The sequence below is a fragment of the Mirounga angustirostris genome, unplaced genomic scaffold (genome assembly GCF_029215605.1).
Source record: "Mirounga angustirostris isolate CCGP_5_RB_7025 unplaced genomic scaffold, mMirAng1.0.hap1 SCAF_15, whole genome shotgun sequence".
Classification (NCBI taxonomy): Eukaryota; Metazoa; Chordata; class Mammalia; order Carnivora; family Phocidae; genus Mirounga; species Mirounga angustirostris.
The window spans coordinates 976,627-992,894 of NW_026991723.1; the positions used below are offsets into that span (position 1 = coordinate 976,627).

The window sequence follows — 16,268 nt, forward strand, 5'->3', positions numbered from 1 at the left end:
GTGTGTCCACATCTGTCTTGAGGTGTCTCTGCGGGGAAGCGGCCGGGGTGGGGCTGGCCCTTCCTAGAAACCAGACGTGCGGTGCGGTCAGTGCAGGGCCTGGCTGCTGCTGGGCCTCGGGTCGCCTCTGCCCAGGGCTGGTGCTCCCCGTCGGGCGGGCGCCCTGGAGGGCGTGCCTGGCAGGCTTCTCTTGCTGCTGTGCATGCCGTCATGACCGCCTCTCTGGCCCAGGGTCCCAGGGTGAGGGCAGATGTTCCCCTGGGAAAGCAGAGCCCCTCTTGGCAGCTGCAGTCCACTGCCCCGGCCTCGCCGTCTCCTTCGTCCCACTGCCCTGCTGGCCGCATCCCCTGTTCTCCCTTGTCCACCTGCTTCCAGGAGAGCGTGGACCCCAGCAGATCTCTGTGCTCTCCAGCTGGACGGAGGGGACAAGGTGCCGCAAGGCCGCAGCGTGGTGTCAAGACCCCATGGCCGTCCAGGAGGGGCCAGCTGGACCGCGGAGGGCTGACTGCTCAGGCTCCAGGACGCATTTTGGCCACGTCCGTCTGCCGGGGCCTGGGACTGCCTGTGGTCTGATAGGCCTGAGGGACTGGGAGAGGTTTTGCTGGGTGGTGGGCTGGGGGCGGGCACCACGGGCTGCCCTGGGCATGCTGTGCCCCATGGACGCTGGTGCCTGGGCATGCTGTGCCCCATGGATGCCTCCCCTCACCCCCTGCTCCCCCCTGTCTGTGCTCTGTGAGGAGGATGCTGGGGGTCCTCAGCCTGCCCCAGGGGTGCCCAGCACAAGGCGCCCGTTCTGGAACTGGCCCACTTGCTCTCACCAGGGACAGGGCTGCCTGTTGGTGGGTGGGGTGGCACCATCAGGGCTGGCCCACCTAGGGTGGAAAGAGACATTAGGCCCCGGTGAAGATCCAGGGGTGGGGCCGCCGTGGACAGGATGACACAGCCCACGGTGTGTCCGTGGAAGTGGTGGAGGCTCTCGTGGGGCTGCCAGCTGGCCCGGCAGGACTGCCCTGTGACGCGGCCATAACTGGCTCCCCTCCCCCTCTGTGGCCGACCTGAGCCCCATACCAGCCTGGCCTTGATCTAGCCACAATTAGGGTTTCCCCCCGGCCGATGGCTGATGACGGGACAGGGCTCCCCCGGCTCGTAGGAGGTGTGTTCATTCACCCCTGCTGTCTGTCCATGCGGTCAGCTGGGCACCGGCGTCCTGTAGGGTAACTCAGTCCAGAAGCAGGACGCGTGGCCCTCAGAGCCCGCGACCATGGGAAACGGAGGACCCGAAATTCCGGGCTGCACCATTTTAGGGAGGCAACGTACGGTCCGGTCATCAGGAAGGCTTTCCGGAAAGCTGCGGCACCTCAGGTCTGCGGGGGTGGAAGCGTGAACCCTCACCGCGGCTAGAGGTGCTTCTCTGCACGTGTTTGCAAAAGGGCTGCAGGCCGTTTCAGAATGTTCACAAAATGCTGGCAGGGACAGCCTTTATGCTACTTGAGCTTGTGGGGACAGTTTGGATCCCTGCCCGGGGGCACTGAGGGCCCCCCCGTTTTACTTAGCCCTGCGGGGTTGGGGGGCGCCTGGCCGGCTGGTGGCGCTGCCTGTGGGGGAAGGGAGGAGTGGCCGAGCTCCGTAAGGACACACCCTCCTCGGGGTCCTTGACAGAGATGACCCTGCGCCGGGACCCCTCCCACTGCGTCTGCGTGTCCTCCCATGGGTCGTAGCCGCAGGCGAGCGCCTCACGTTAACGCTGCCTTTATTGTACTGGGAACTGGGAGAAACCTACAGACTTCGTCGTTTAAGGAGGGCACTTGTGTTTAGAAAAGTGAGTTTATTTTTAAAACCTCCGCCAACCTGAGAGGGAGCAGGTCACTGCAGGAAGAGTGTGCGTGGTGGGGGGAGCTCAGCCCCGGAAGGGTCGGGACGCCCCGTGCTGTCAGTCTCCGCTCCCCTCGGGGCAGGGCCCAGCGCCTGCCTGTGGTCCCGGGGGCCCCGGCGGCCTCTGGCCTTGTGCTGACCGAAACCGCAGCGGCCCCTTCTCCCAGACCACAGGAGTTTTCCCACGGCCCCCGGTGGGGGGTGGCCAGCGCCGCCCGCCTGTCCCTTCACCCTGGTTTTCAGACGGTGTGATTGTGTGTTTGTACACCCCCCTCCCCCGGTCCTTCCTGCACACCCAGAGCCTCAGTGACCATCTGGTGACCGAGTGAGGCAGATGCCCGTGTTCCCTCCATGCGGTCACCACCCCAAGGACGCCCCAGACCCTGCACCACCTCCCCGCTTTGGGTGAAGAACGCAGCAGCCCGGGGAGCCTGCGGCACGGCCCCCAGGCCTGGGAGGGGCCCTCGCACGGGGCGGGGGGCTAGGGATTACAGAGACCCTCATCCTGGGTCAGCCGTCCCTGGAGCCCCCGTCCTGGGCCGATTCCCTGACTTGGGACAGTTCTCAGCAGAGGTCCTCAGGCTTTCTTTTGCTTTGATTTACGACCAGATGGGCTGGAGAGAGGGCGCATGCCCGCTCGTCGCCCCAGGACTCTGGCTTTGCTGAGTCTGGGCACCATCCTTTTAGCTGCTCATGCCCCCTCTCTGTCCTCTGTGTGTGGACCCCGCCTTCACCTTCGCCTTCGCCTGCGTGGGCTCGGGGGGCCGGGCAGCTCTGCTCCTCACAGGGTTGGTTGGGCATTGCCTGGCTGAGGAGAGGGCTGCAGAAGCCCCAGAGGCAGCCGGGGGCCTGCTGGGTCAGAGGACTTCACCTGTCGCCTCTGTTTGGGCAGAGCTGCTGGACCCCGGGTTGTGTGGGAGAGGCCCGTCGGACCCAGGGCTCTGACCACCGGGCTGCGTGCCCCTGCTCGGAGGGTGCTGCCCCTGACTGGCTAGGCCCTTTTTCTACAGGAGACGAGACAGCATTATGCCAGAAGGCTTTTATCCTCTATCTGATGGACTCCCACTATCTTTGGGGCACCTGGGGGGTGGGACCTCTCCTGTGTCTGGTGGGGTGACCTGTCCAGCCGGACCCCACCCCATGCAGGAACAGCCTGACTCCGGCAGGACTGGGGGTATTTCCTCCTGCCCTGGCTCATGACCTCGAGGCGTCCCAGTGCATCAGTTCAGACTTCGTCCACAAAGAGTGAAACTCCCGCCGTGGTGTTGCTGATCTGATGGGGCTGACCAGCCATCAGCACACAGTGACCAGGACCGGGGCCAGCTCTGTGAGGGGCACTGGGCAGTGCTCTGATGACATGCTAGCTGACCTTTTAAATTATCAAGCGGTGTGTCACGTAGTTGAAAATAGCCAGGTGGCTTAGAATATAAATGAGGTCTGCTCCCTCCCGCCTCCCACGACCAGGCCCAGCGCAGCCCGAGAGGCACCGTCCTGGAAGTCTGACCACGTTCCCGCTGAGTCTTGGATTTATCCCCTTTGGCATCCGCGGGGCACCCTCCTCTCCCTCTGGGGCCTTGGGGCTTGTTAGTTATGACGTTTATGACACACACTTTTCTCTGAAAGTCCAGTGACGTCTCTCCCTTCTGCCGAGTGATGCCGAAATGCGGCATGTAAAGCATTCTGAGTTTCCTCCAGACGGTGGTTGGTTGGAAGGGAGTCTGTGATGCTCGATGCAGAAGCCTGTGGGGGTGGGGAACACCCCGGCGCCCGGCCCTCCTCCCCCACGTGGCTGGGCCTGGCGGCCAGCTTTGCTGCAACCCCTTTCACTGGGTTGTGTTGGGATTTGTGGGCATGCTTGCAGTGCGGCTGGACCAGGGGTGCCAGAAGGAAGCTTTGGTTGTCACGTGGGAGAGAAGATGTCGCGGGCTGCGTGGTTTGATGTCCGTTTGGCTGGGTGCTCTTCAGGTGGGACTTGCCCTCTGTCCTCGGGCGTCTGCATTTCGCTGGGAGGGCCTGGCCTGGCTGCCACACACCCTCACCGGAGCGGAGCGGAGCGGAGCGGCTCACCGTCGGCTCACTGTCCAGCTCGGGAGATGCCGTTCTGCTGTCTCCTCCTCCCCGGTGCCGGCTTCCCGCTGTTGCTGCTTTGTTCACATCTCTTCTGTTGTTCTGATTCAGTTACTGGATGTTTTCACTTTAATTTTTGATGCTTAAAAAACTGAGCTATTACTTACATATGAGATTCAGATCCTAAGTGTCCGAGTGGGTGAGCTGTGCACACTTGTGTGACCCGCATCCTCTATGAGGACGTACAAGTTCTCGCTGCCCCCCCCCCGTTCCCAGCTCCTGCATCCCACCCCCCCCCCCCAGGCCAGCCCCAGAGGTGAGCATCCTCCACCTCAGCCACATGTCAGCTCTGCTTTTCCGGGAGTTTGGTGCTGTTCTTGATGTAGGAAAGACGTTATTAGAATTTGAAGTCGACGGCCAAGAAAGAATTCTTGAGACGTCTTTGGTGCAAAAAGGTGGTTTTATTAAAGCACAGGGACAGGACCCGTGGGCAGAAAGAACTGTAGTGGGGTCAGGAGGAGTGGCCCATTAGATACTTTCAAGTTGGGAGGGGGTTAGGGATAACGTAAGTGTCTAAGGAATTTTGGAAGCGAGGTTTCCAGGACCTTGGGGGGGCTAGCTGTTGTTGGGAAAATGTCATTTATTACTGTCTAATAAAACCTGAGTCATGAGACCCTTCCAGATGTATATCGGTGGGCCGTATGCTTGGGGGATGATTGCCAACACGTATCTTGGGGGTAAGAGAGAAAGGAAGTTTCCAAAGGAATTCTTGGGGGTGGGGTGGAGGGGGCTCAGGCTAGGATTGCCTTTTGCCCTTAGCAAAGTATTAATATTGAGGCAGTTGAGTCCCTAGAGGAAGGTCACTCTGCCTGTTTCAAGGACTTGTCAGTGGGCTGTAGGGAGTAAAGAAATTTAGTAATTCCTCTTCTGCCTTTGTTCCCACATCATTCTGAGCTGCTCATGTGCCATCCTGCGTGGGTACCTGGAGGGCAGGGGCTGGGCCTGGAGCAGGTGTGGACCCTGCTGGTGCCCCCTTGCATGTCCGGCAGCCATGTGTCCGGAGCCTCAGCTGCTCCCAGCCACCCAGCGGTTGGAACCAGCCTCCTTTTACTTTGACCTGCTGCTGGGCATCAGGTGGCATCTCCAGGCTGGAATTGGCATTTTCCTAGTGACTCAGGATGGCGAGCGCCTTGTCACGTGCTTGTTGGCCGTTTCTCCATCTTACCTGTTCACACCTTTTTTTATTATGGAATTGTAGTTCTGTGTTCTGGATGAAGTCCCTTGTCAGATACATTATTGAGAATAGTTTCTCCAGTCTGTGGCTTTCTTTTTTTTTTTAAAGATTTTATTTATCCATTTGACAGAGAGTAACAATGAGAGAGGGAACACAAGCAGGGGGAGTGGGTGAGGGAGAAGCAGGCCTCCCTCTGAGCAAGGAGCCCGATGCGGGGCTTGACCCCAGGACCCCGGGATCATGACCTGAGCCGAAGGCAAACGCTTCACGACTGAGCCACCTGGGCGCCCCTGTGGCTTGACTTTTCTTAAATAAGCCATAATTTTTGCTGAGTGGAGCATGTTTCCATGTTGGTGTCTGGATCAAATGTTGATGTTTTTGTACGTAATGTTTCACTCTATTGCAGAATATCTTATTTTGAAACTGGAGGCTTAATTTGCAAGAGCACTTTCTTTTTTTTTTTTTTTTTAAGGTTTTATTTATTTGACAGAGACACAGCGAGAGAGGGAACACAAGCAGGGGGAGTGGAAGAGGGAGAAGCAGGCTCCTGGCTGAGCAGGGAGCTCAATGCGGGGCTCGATCCCAGGACCCTGGGATCATGACCTGAGCCAAAGGCAGACACTTAACTGACTGAGCCACCCAGGCGCCCCAAGAGCACTTTCTTGATTGTTCCTTTTTTTAAAAAAAGGTTTTATTTATTTATTTATTTATTATTTATTTATTTAGAGCACAAATGGGGGGAGGAGCAGGGGAGAGAATCTCCAGCAGACTCTCCACTGAGCGCAGAGCCTGACATTCTCAGGACCCTGAGATCATGACCTGAGCCGAAATCAAGAGTCGGACGCTCAGCCGACTGAACCACCCAGGTGCCCCTTGACTGTTCCTTTTTAAGTAGAATCTTGCTTACTTAATGTGTGTCAGCCTCCTCGATCCCCGTGAGCACATGAACTAGATTGAAGTTGCCTCTGTCCCCGAATTCTGTGTTTTTCTGGGGTCAGCCGTGCGATGGTTCTCCTGGTGTCTCCTTACTCTGCGGGGGGCAGGGCTGGTGGGAGGCGCAGGTGCAGGGAGGCGGCCACCCTGGGGCCTGCAGAGGTGCGGCTCCCTGTGGGACGAGGCTGGAAACGACAGAGCTCTGGGGTGATTCCGAGCGCTCTGTGGTGAGAGCCCACTGGAGGGTGTCTGGAAGGGCCACGCAGGCTGCAGGTGCAGCCCGACAGGTAGGGCTGGGTGGTGGCAGGTGGGGGCGGGGCGCGCAGGGAGGGCACTGAGGGTGGGTTCGAGGGTGGGGAGGGTGTTGGCGGTCTTCCTCGTGGGGCATGGCTGGAGCCTCGTGTGGGCGGCCCCCACAGGGACTCCCAGCCCCCGATGGTGGTGCTGCTGTGTCCTGTGTGAACTTGCGGTCGGGGTCAGCGCAGACCCAGGAGGCGTGTCTGCCGTGCCCCCCAGCACCACAGGGCCCGGCGGGGGCCCTGGTTTTCCGGTTCCCGTCTGCTCTGGCCGTGAACATGTCCTCGGAGTTGCGTGTAAACTGGAACCGAACCAGTGTCTTTCTTGTGACGGCTCACAAAGCGGGTGTTGAGGACGTGAGGCCTTGGAGGTGTTTTCTCGGGGAGAGCGTGAGTGCTGCCGTGTGGGTTTTCTGCTGTCTCTTTCTGCTGAGGTCCTTTGCAGGGGCTCATCCAGGGCCACGAGGCTTTGGGGTTGGGTGTGGGAGGACGCCACAGAGGGACTGGGCCATGCGGCCCCGGCGCCTGGCCCTCTCCCTCTGCTGTGTCCTCACACATGGAGCCGCGGGGTGGCCGGTGGGTTCCCTCCTGGGCCCCCGGGCTCCGTGGAGGGTGTCTGCTGAGGTGGCCGCTGCCCCTCAGCCTGTGTCTCTCTCCAGGACCGGAAGCTCACCAAGCTGGAGAGGCAGCGGTTCAAGGAGGAGGCCGAGATGCTCAAGGGCCTGCAGCACCCCAACATCGTGCGCTTCTATGACTTCTGGGAGTCCAGCGCCAGGGGCAAGAGGTGCATTGTGCTGGTGACCGAGCTGATGACCTCGGGGACGCTGAAGACGTGAGCACGCCCCCACCCGCTGGCCGGACCCTGGGGCGGGCCGGGTCCGGGCGCAGGGGCCGCGGAGGCGGGGACGCCGGGCCTCCCGTCTGCCAGGGCCTGTCTCAGGAATGTCCCCGTCCGGGTGGTGACTCCACGGCCCCCCGGCGACGGGAGCCGCTGGTGAGCCGCGCCCCCCCGCCCCCCCCCCCCCCCCGCAGGTACCTGAAGCGGTTCAAGGTGATGAAGCCCAAGGTGCTCCGCAGCTGGTGCCGGCAGATCCTGAAGGGGTTGCTCTTCCTGCACACCAGGACGCCCCCCATCATCCACCGGGACCTCAAGTGCGACAACATCTTCATCACAGGGCCCACCGGCTCCGTGAAGATCGGCGACTTGGGCCTGGCCACTCTCAAGAGAGCGTCCTTCGCCAAGAGTGTGATCGGTAAGCCCTTGCCCCGGGGCCCTACCTGGGGGTCCCTGGCTGTGTGGTCGGGGGGTGAGGCCGCTGGGGCCCGCGGGCGGTCGACACTCAGCGGGAAGGAGGCCTTGATGACAGGGACTCAGGCTTTGTGGCCGGTGAGTCTGGAGCAGGCAGAGAGGCGGGTGCTCCAGGCCCTGAGGCCCACCGCAGGGAGTCCCTGGGGGTTGTGGGGCCCAGAGCCAGCATGGGGGATTTGGTGTGGGTGCTGGCTTGCTAGCCTTGTCTTCCCGTGTTTCTCGTTCTCCTCTGAGAAGCCCCTGTGGCCTTTCTGGGTGAGGCCCCCGTCCTCAGCTGCTACACAGGGACTGGGGCTGCGCTGGGGTCCCGGCACACCGCGGGCGCTAGGTGGCACCTCTCCAGGGTTTTGCAGAGAGAGCGCTTGCAAGGGCTTTGGGGCGGCTGTTGATGGGGTTCGAGACGTCTGGGGAGCGCCAGCCCGCTCCGGGGTGTAGCTCCAGAAATCCTGATCGGATCAGCTGGGGTCGGGTGGGACCTGGAGAGGCTCCTGTGCCCACTGAAGCCCTGTGTGGGGACACAAGCAGGACGAGAGGGTGATGTCAGGGTTTTGCAAGCCCATGGTTTTGATGCACGTTTGGGGACAGAACTGGTGGCAGATGAAACTGCTGGGAGTCTGGAAACTTCTCTGGTGGGGTTAGTGGGTTTGGAACGTGACATCTGGGGCAGGGTGGCCACCAGGGGTGCCCTGTGAACAGGGGGCTCTGGTAGCTCTGGGGAGTTGAGTGCTGGGGCGGGGGCCGACCTAGGCCTCGGTTTCTCTCTCCGTGAAATGGGCAGGGGCCTGGCTGGAGGGAGCACGTCCCTGATCACCTGACAGTTTCCGAGCAGGATTCGTAGGTCTGACCTTGGGGGTGGGGTACCTGGTGAAGCTCCCTGGGCTTTCTCTGGCTGGTGGCTCTGTCCCTCTTGGAAGTGGGGTATCAGGGGACCGGACACAGGCTGGGTGGTCTGATGGAGTGATGTGAAGGCTGGGCGTTTCCAGCAGGTGCATCAGCCCCAAGCCCAGCACAGGGGGCCCAGCTCTTGCTCAGCTGGGGGAAGCTCCGAACTCATGGAGAATGAGAGGCGATTACCACATCTTCCTGGGCCCTGGACAGCAGAGGGCCAGCAGCTGGGTGGGGGGCCTTCGGTCAGGTGGGGGGAGGGTCCCCCAAGCCTGCGAGTCAGGCTCCCTGCTCTGTGCTGTGTCCAGGGTACGTGAAGGGACAGTTGATGCCGAGGACCCACTTCTGGGCGAAGCTGTCGGGGGTTTGGCCGTGTTTGGGTTTGTACTTCAGGTGTGGCCCATGGTGGACGTTGGACGTTGGGTGGCGGTGTCCGAGGACCTCTCCACCTGCTTTGGGGGAGCCCTGTGGCACCAGGCCTGGGGCTCTGTGTCGGCCGACGGGAAGGAGGGGGATGGATTGGGTGAGAAGGTGTCCTCACCATAAGCCCCGTGGCCACAGCCCCTTGATGCCGTGTGCTCACACGGCTGGGGGTTATAGGCCCCTTGTGGGGTTCGTCCCCGAGAGCCACCTGTCTCTGACAGCACCCCGCCCTCTCCCCGTGTCTGCGTTGGCCGGGTCCTCAGCTGTGGCTGCCTGCAGGCGCTCATGGCCGTGGTCACCTGCACTGGGGCCAGGGGGCCAGGGAGGTGCCCTGGGCACACACGTGTGTGGGTTGTGAGCACACACATGTTCTTTTAACACTCAGATTTAGGTGGCTGCAGAGTGAGGACAGAGAGAAAAGTTTGTGTCCGTGGCCCAAGCGCGTGGGGCATCCCCAACCCCGCTCGGAGCTGGCCCCCTCCCCTGCACCCCCACCTCCCGTGCCCCGTCCCTCGAAAGGCAGGCTGTGTGGGGCTTTGGGACAGCTCAGCCAGCCTCCCTCTTCCCCTGTGGATGCCCACAGCCAAGTGCAAATCGTTGTCAGCAGTCACGCCGTTCAGAACCCCAAAAAGATGGAGATATTCCCAGTGCAAGGTCCCTCAGACTCCTGCTCTCTCCCCCACCCTGTTCCCATTATTTCTGATTTGGAACCTCCTGGAATTTTTTTTTTTTTTAAGATTTTATTTATTTGAGAACGAGCGAGCATGAGCCGGGGGCAAAGGCAGAGGGAGAAGCAGGCTTCCCGCTGAGCAGGGAGCCCGACGCGGAGCTCGATCCCAGGACCCTGGGATCATGACCTGAGCCAAAGGCAGACGCTCAACAGACTGAGCCCCCCAGACGCCCCCAGAATCTCCTAGAATTCTTTATACACACACATAAACCTGAAGATAGATTCTCGATTTTGCCATTTCTTACCGAAATGTCCACTTGTTTCGTTAAGCGTATAATACGTGTTACATTGAAACTGTGGGTGCACGAGAACAAGTTGAAGTGTACTGTCACCTCTCTGCGTCCCAGAGAGCCATGAAAACATTTGATGACCCCACACGTGCTTTTGAACACAGCCCGCACTGTTCTGCACCTGCTTTTTAAAGAAACGGGAACATTTTGAAAGGGTTGGGGTGGAGGAAGCGGAGAAGGTGGAGACGTTCCCGACGTTTCCCTCTGCTTTGAGTTCGGCTGGACAGGCACTCGGTTGGACCTCTTTTAATAGGAGGATTTTGTGATTTTTAGAGCAGAAGCTTGTTACGGAAAAATAAAAATCCCCAGACCAGTGTAACTAAAGGAAAAATCAGCCGGAACCCTGCCTCCTTGACGTGTCTCTGGGGTCTGTGCTTGCTGTTTTGGGAGAGGTCCTAGTGCACGAACAGCCGAATACTTTGTTTCACTCCACGTGTGAGACTCGGAGGAGGCGTCATTTTGGGACCGCTGGTCCTGGGAACACCTTGCGGGCGCCTGGCCGGCACCATCAGCAGAGACGCTCCTTTCTGTGCCGCCTGACACGCTGCCATGTGGTGTCTGCCTGGGGACATCTGGGGCCTTTGTGGGATTTTTTTACTTCGGTTGCTCTGCGGGGACTGTGCGTGTCTGTCTGCCGCGGGCGGTCGGGCCTGTGGCCGGGGGGGGGGGTGCTGCTCGGTGTGCGGCGCCTCCCGTGTCCGGGGCACAGAGCGTGCCCTGGCTCTGGGGTAGCGGGCTCGGAGCTGGGGGGGCCCCTAGTGCCGTGAGCTGATGTGACCTAGGATCGGGAGGGTCCGGGGGGCGTTTCGGGAACTGTCTGCAGAGCAGTCCTGTTAGAACTGCAGGTTCCGGGCCTGATGGGGAGGGGCTCCTGGCCCAGTGGCTGCTGACCCCGCGTCCCTTGCTTCCGGACACAGGTACCCCTGAGTTCATGGCGCCCGAGATGTACGAGGAGCATTATGACGAGTCCGTGGACGTCTACGCCTTTGGGATGTGCATGCTGGAGATGGCGACCTCCGAGTACCCCTATTCCGAGTGCCAGAACGCCGCCCAGATCTACCGGAAGGTCACCTGTGTGAGTCCACTGGCCACCGTGAGGGGCCGTGCGTGGTGAAGCGCTCACAGCACCGTGTGAGGAAGGGAAGGGTGCTGTCACAGAGGGGAAACTGAGGCTGCCTCAGCGGGGTGGCTGCTCGGGTCTCTGAGCTGGTGGTGGACAGGCCTGGCCGCGGTGGGCCTCGTGCACGACTCGAGGCCTCTCCGGGAGGTGCCCGGCCGCCTGTCCCTAGAGACCCTCCTCTGGGCCACTCCCGGGGCCGCTGGCTTTCCCGTGTCCTGGTGTGTGCCCACACAGTCGTCCGCTTTAATCAAGTGGCTTCAGCTCTGCAAGCCGATCACCCTGTCCTCCCTCCGCGGCCGTCCTGCTTGGTGAGGCCGTAGCTTTTCTGGGCACCAGGCCCCACGGCCCCTGAGTCCTGGCTGCCTCGCCTCAGCCTGGCGCCCCCCTCACTTCTGCAGATGCACGAGGAGCGTGGTCCTTGGCTGCCCGGGGCACCTGCCCGCGCCCCACCCTCCACCCTGCGCTCCCCCACAGGTCTTAGCTCATGTCTCCCCTTCAGTCTTAATTCAGTTATTTGAGCCCCTCCTGTGTGCCGCTGAGGGGGATGGCAGAGTTTTTGGCTGGTGCTTGTCAGAGACACAGAGGGAGGCGTGCAGCTCCCTGCTAAAGCTGGCAGGAGAGGGTGGGCTTGTTGGCTGTGGGCAGTGGCCCTCCATGGGGCAGGGGTCACCTGAGGCTAAGGCCTCACTCCCAGGCCTTGGAGGGGTGCGGGGGAGCAACACGCCAGCCCCACTTCTTGGGTGCCCACGTGCACGGGGCTGTGGTCCATCCGCTGGGCTGGGGAGATAGGACTGATTCCCACTGGGGTGTTCCTCAGCCACCCTGGATCCCTCGTTGAGGCCCTAGGAAGCAGGGCTCCTGTGTGGACCCATGTCAGCTTGGGCAAAGCAAGGTCAGGTCCCACCCTTGCTCCCCGAGGAAACCAGACGGGAGGGCTGTTCCGGACAGCTGGCGTGGTTTGCAGTAATGCCCTGTGGGCCCGCTGGCCCCTCGCGGCACACACACCCTCACCTTCCAGCCCCGCGTCGGCCCTGATCCCCAGTCCTGCAGGGATTCGGTGTCCCCGCTCCCAGCACCCCGACTCCATGCTTCTGAGTCTGGGGACACGAGCCCCTGCAAAGCAGCACCTGTTCCTCTTGCATGTTCTTCTCCTACTCTGGGGGCCTCGGCCTTCAGAGGTGTGTGTGGCCCACACTTACGTGCACTTAGAGTTTCTCAGGCCGCCTGCCTCCCGCCGGGACCCTGGCCCTTCCTCCTGTGTAATTAAACCTCTTTCTGTTGGCTTCAGTGGTACAGCCTGGGGTTCTCCCCTCCGAGGGGAGTCCCTTGGCCGCGCCTGGAGCCCAGTGCCCCAGTCTGTCGCTGCAGACTCTGCTGAGCGTGTGCACATGGCCCCCACTGGGAGTGGGCCTGGGGCCTGGGGCATAGTACCCTGCCGGGCGGCAGCCCTTCGGGTCCTACACTCCTGGGTCCAACTCTGGGCTGGAGGCCGCCCTGCACTCCCGCTCATGTTCTCTACGTTGGAACAGCCAAGAGAGACTTTGAAGGCAGAGTCTTGCTGAAGAATGGGATGGTTGAGGTCCTCCATGTGTTTAAGAATCCGTTGTCCCTCCCCCAAGCCCCTGCCCCTGCAGTCCAGCCCCTGCTTCTCCCGAGTCCCCACTGTCTGCAGGGCTGCGCCCCGGGGTTCTGCTCCCCTGCGTCACGGCCATCACTGGCCAAGCTGCGGCCAGCCCTGCCGGCACCCACCGGGTCTGTGGTCAGTGTGGATGCTCCCCAAACCGCCCGGCTGTGGGACTCCACGGCACAGATGCTTACAAAACCCTGGAGCCCCCAGGCCTTGGAAGGCAGCCCTGCCCATGGTCGCAGTGGGGCAGAGTGTCTGGTGGCCTCGGCCAGCAGCGGTGACCACACCGGGCGGGAGGGTGTGGTGAGGAAGGTGGTCGCCCTGGCCGCCTGCCGTATCTCTGCTGGGTGTGGGAACGCTCCTGTCGGGGGCGGGGGGCTGGGTCGGGCTCTCCCCCAGACCCCGCTGCTCCCGACAGCCCCTCCGCACTCAGCGTGAGCCGCGTCCCCAGCCAGTTTGCGCCCCTCCTGCTGTCCCCCTGCCTGGCTAGTGTAGCTGAGCGGGAAACAAGTCCTGTCCTGTCCCTGACTCTGCTCCTCTGGTCTCGCAGGGCATCAAGCCTGCCAGCTTTGAGAAAGTGCACGATCCCGAAATCAAGGAGATTATTGGGGAGTGCATCTGCAAAAACAAGGAGGAAAGGTGAGTCCGGTGGGGCGCTGGGTCTGGGTGTCGCTCATGCTGAAATCCCCGCAACTGCCCGCGCTCTTGGGAGATGGGCTGCTTCAGGCCAGGTCCCACCTCTGCTGCCCGGGGCATGCTCCCTGGTCTGGGGGCCATCCCGGAGCCTCCCCGCTCTGCCAGGGGCTTCTCACCCACCCAGGCTGCAGCAGGGGCTCCGCCGTGCCCTCAGCCTGCCCCTCCTGTCACCTCCAGACTGTGAGGTCCATGCAGCCATGCTCAACCCAAAGCCCACAAGCCAGAGCCCTTGAGCTGCCCCCACACCAGCCCTCACCTCCTCAGCTGGTCAGCCAGGAAGCCTCCCATCCCCTCTCGCCCTCCTCCCTTCCTTCCCTCCCCTCCCTCCTTCCCCCCCTTCCTCCCCTTCTTCCTCCTCTCTCCCTCCTCCCCCTCTGCCCCTCCTTTCTTCCCCCTTCTCTTCCCCTTATTCTTCCCTCCTCCCTTCCTCCTCTTCTTCCTCCCTGTTCTTCCTCTTATTCCTCACTCCTCCACCCTCCCTCTCATCTTCTCTCCCTTCCTCTCCTCCCACCTTCATCTTCCCCTGCCCTTCCCTCATCGCATCCCCCATCCCTCCCCCCCTCCCCCTACACCTCTTCCTTGACCCCTCGTGTGCCCTCCTCATCCTGTGCACCCAGCACAAGGCCATCCTATCCCTGTCCTCACCCTTGATCCGTGTTCTTTTCCATGGCCCTCACCTCTCATGCCGGCGCCCTGTTCTGATCCTTGGGCTCTCTCTCCTGCCCCCTGCAGGTTATCGTGTTCTATTCTTTCAGAGAAAATAACTAAGAAATCGTGAAGTAGAACTCCCATCAGAGAAGTATAGAAACAACCATGTAGAGCTAAAGAACCCTCAGAGCAGACCCCACAAGACCACCTTCCAGACCAGGACCAGCAGGGGCCACCACCTCTGCTCCCCAGGGGCCCCCTCAGGCATGTGTCTGCTCCCCCTTTCTGGGTGGTGAGCGTCCACAGGGCATGGGCTCCTCCGCCTGTCCAAGGGACGCAGGAATAGGGGAGGGGCCGCCGGATCAGACAGGACGCGGGGAGGAAGCCAGGCCCAGGACGGCACCCGGACAAGCTCCTGTTTGGGGATGGGGACTGGTTACTGTGACCACACCCAGCAGCCGGGACGCCCAGGGCCCCGCGGTTCAGCCTCACCTGTGACCCTGGGGTTTTGGTGGCGCTGCCGCAGGCCTGTCTGCAGGGTGCGGAGCCAGGTTTGGAAACTTCACTTCCCGGAGCCTCTTGCGATGGGGACGTTGCCTTTTTATAAGGAGAGAGAGAAGCAGCCTTTGGTGCCGTGCAGCTGGCTGTGTTCAGGCGTCAGTCTCCCTTCACCCTGGGAGTGCTCTGTTGTGCGCTGCCCTCGAGGACCGCACTGCCCGCTGCGTGGCCAGAGGACCTTCTAGAGGGAGCTGGGCCCTCTGGGGCCTCGCCAGCAGCCGTGCCCTCACCGTCCCGTTGGCTGCCCCTTCTCAGGTACGAGATCAAGGACCTGCTCAGCCACGCCTTCTTCGCAGAGGACACGGGTGTGAGGGTGGAACTGGCGGAGGAGGACCACGGCAGGAAGTCGACCATCGCCCTGCGGCTCTGGGTTGACGACCCCAAGAAACTGAAGGGCAAGCCCAAGGACAATGGGGCCATAGAGTTCACCTTTGACCTGGAGAAGGAGACGCCTGACGGTGTGGCGCAGGAGATGGTAACGGGGCACTTGCTTGTGGGGGGGGGGTGGCGGGTACCCACGGGGGCAGGGGTGTGCCCGGAAAGCCGTGGTCTCCAGAGACGCGCAGGAGCTCAGAACAGGGGTGTGGCCCCGCGGTGAGCGGGCAGTCCTGGGCGCGCGGATCCCGCCCGTGGGGTGCGTGTGTTGGTGAAGGACAGCGCAGGTGGGGCCCCCGCTGCTCCGATGCATCTGCCCCAAGGCCGCGCGGCGAGGGGCCCCGAGGAGCGGGGCACGGAGGGACTTGGGGGCCCGGGGGTATGAGGAAGGGCCTGTGTTGGCCAGAGTCTGGCTGGCCGCGTGAATGTGGCCTTTGTTTGATCTTTCACTTTGTTGCTGAGGGCGCGGTGCCCGGGAGCAGGGGCGTAGGGTGTTCAGCATCTTGGAGGGAAAGGCGCACGTGAGGAAGGGGACACTGATTTTCGTGTAGAAAGCGAGCGCAAGTGAAACCACGCTTGCTGCAGGGGAGGCCTTACCGAATGGAGCACGGCTTTCAGAAACGGTGCTTCACGGCGAGACCCCCTGGCCCTGGTGGTTTCGAGGAGGAGGGTGGTGTGGACTTGGCCCTGGAGGGTGGGACGAGAGTCCACACCGGTCCTCAGGCCCCTGCTCGGATGAGGGAACAGCCAGCTGTGCCACGGCAGGTGTGGGCTGAGGGCCGAGGCCCGGTGCGGCGGGCGGACGGCAGCGGGTGAGAGTCCCAGGATCTTGCCGTGCGTGGTGCATCAGGGCAGGGCTGGCAGGCTGAGTGGCCCGCACGTGTGGTGAGCAGGACATCCGCTGGTGGCCAGGAGCCCAGGTCAGGACCACCCGCACCTTCCCAGCCGCCGGTCACATCCCTGGGCCCAGACACGGGACAGCGCCGCTCTTCGTGGCTCCAGCTCGGCGTGTCGCTTGCACATCCGAGAGGATGTTGAGCTGCTGGGTGCTGAGAGGGAGCTGTGCCGTGGTGAGCAGCAAGCACATCAGTCCCGGGATTCAGGGCTGCTGTTGGTGCTCGTGCTGCAGCAGGGCCGTCCCCCCCCACCTGCTGCCCAGCTTAATGCACAAACGTTCACGAGCCAGGGGGCGTGCAGGCCGGAGC

General features: G+C 62.0%; 1 protein-coding gene across 1 annotated transcript in view; it reads left to right on the top strand.

Moving 5' to 3' along the window:
• The window catches only part of WNK2 (WNK lysine deficient protein kinase 2), a 128,199-nt gene that overhangs the window by 26,825 nt on the left and 85,106 nt on the right, over nt 1-16,268 (top strand). The window contains exons 2-6 of the mRNA XM_064579853.1: nt 7,062-7,234; nt 7,435-7,655; nt 10,957-11,114; nt 13,337-13,425; nt 14,944-15,163. Coding sequence (XP_064435923.1) covers nt 7,062-7,234; nt 7,435-7,655; nt 10,957-11,114; nt 13,337-13,425; nt 14,944-15,163 — 861 coding nt within the window. The remainder of the gene's footprint in view (nt 1-7,061; nt 7,235-7,434; nt 7,656-10,956; nt 11,115-13,336; nt 13,426-14,943; nt 15,164-16,268) is intronic.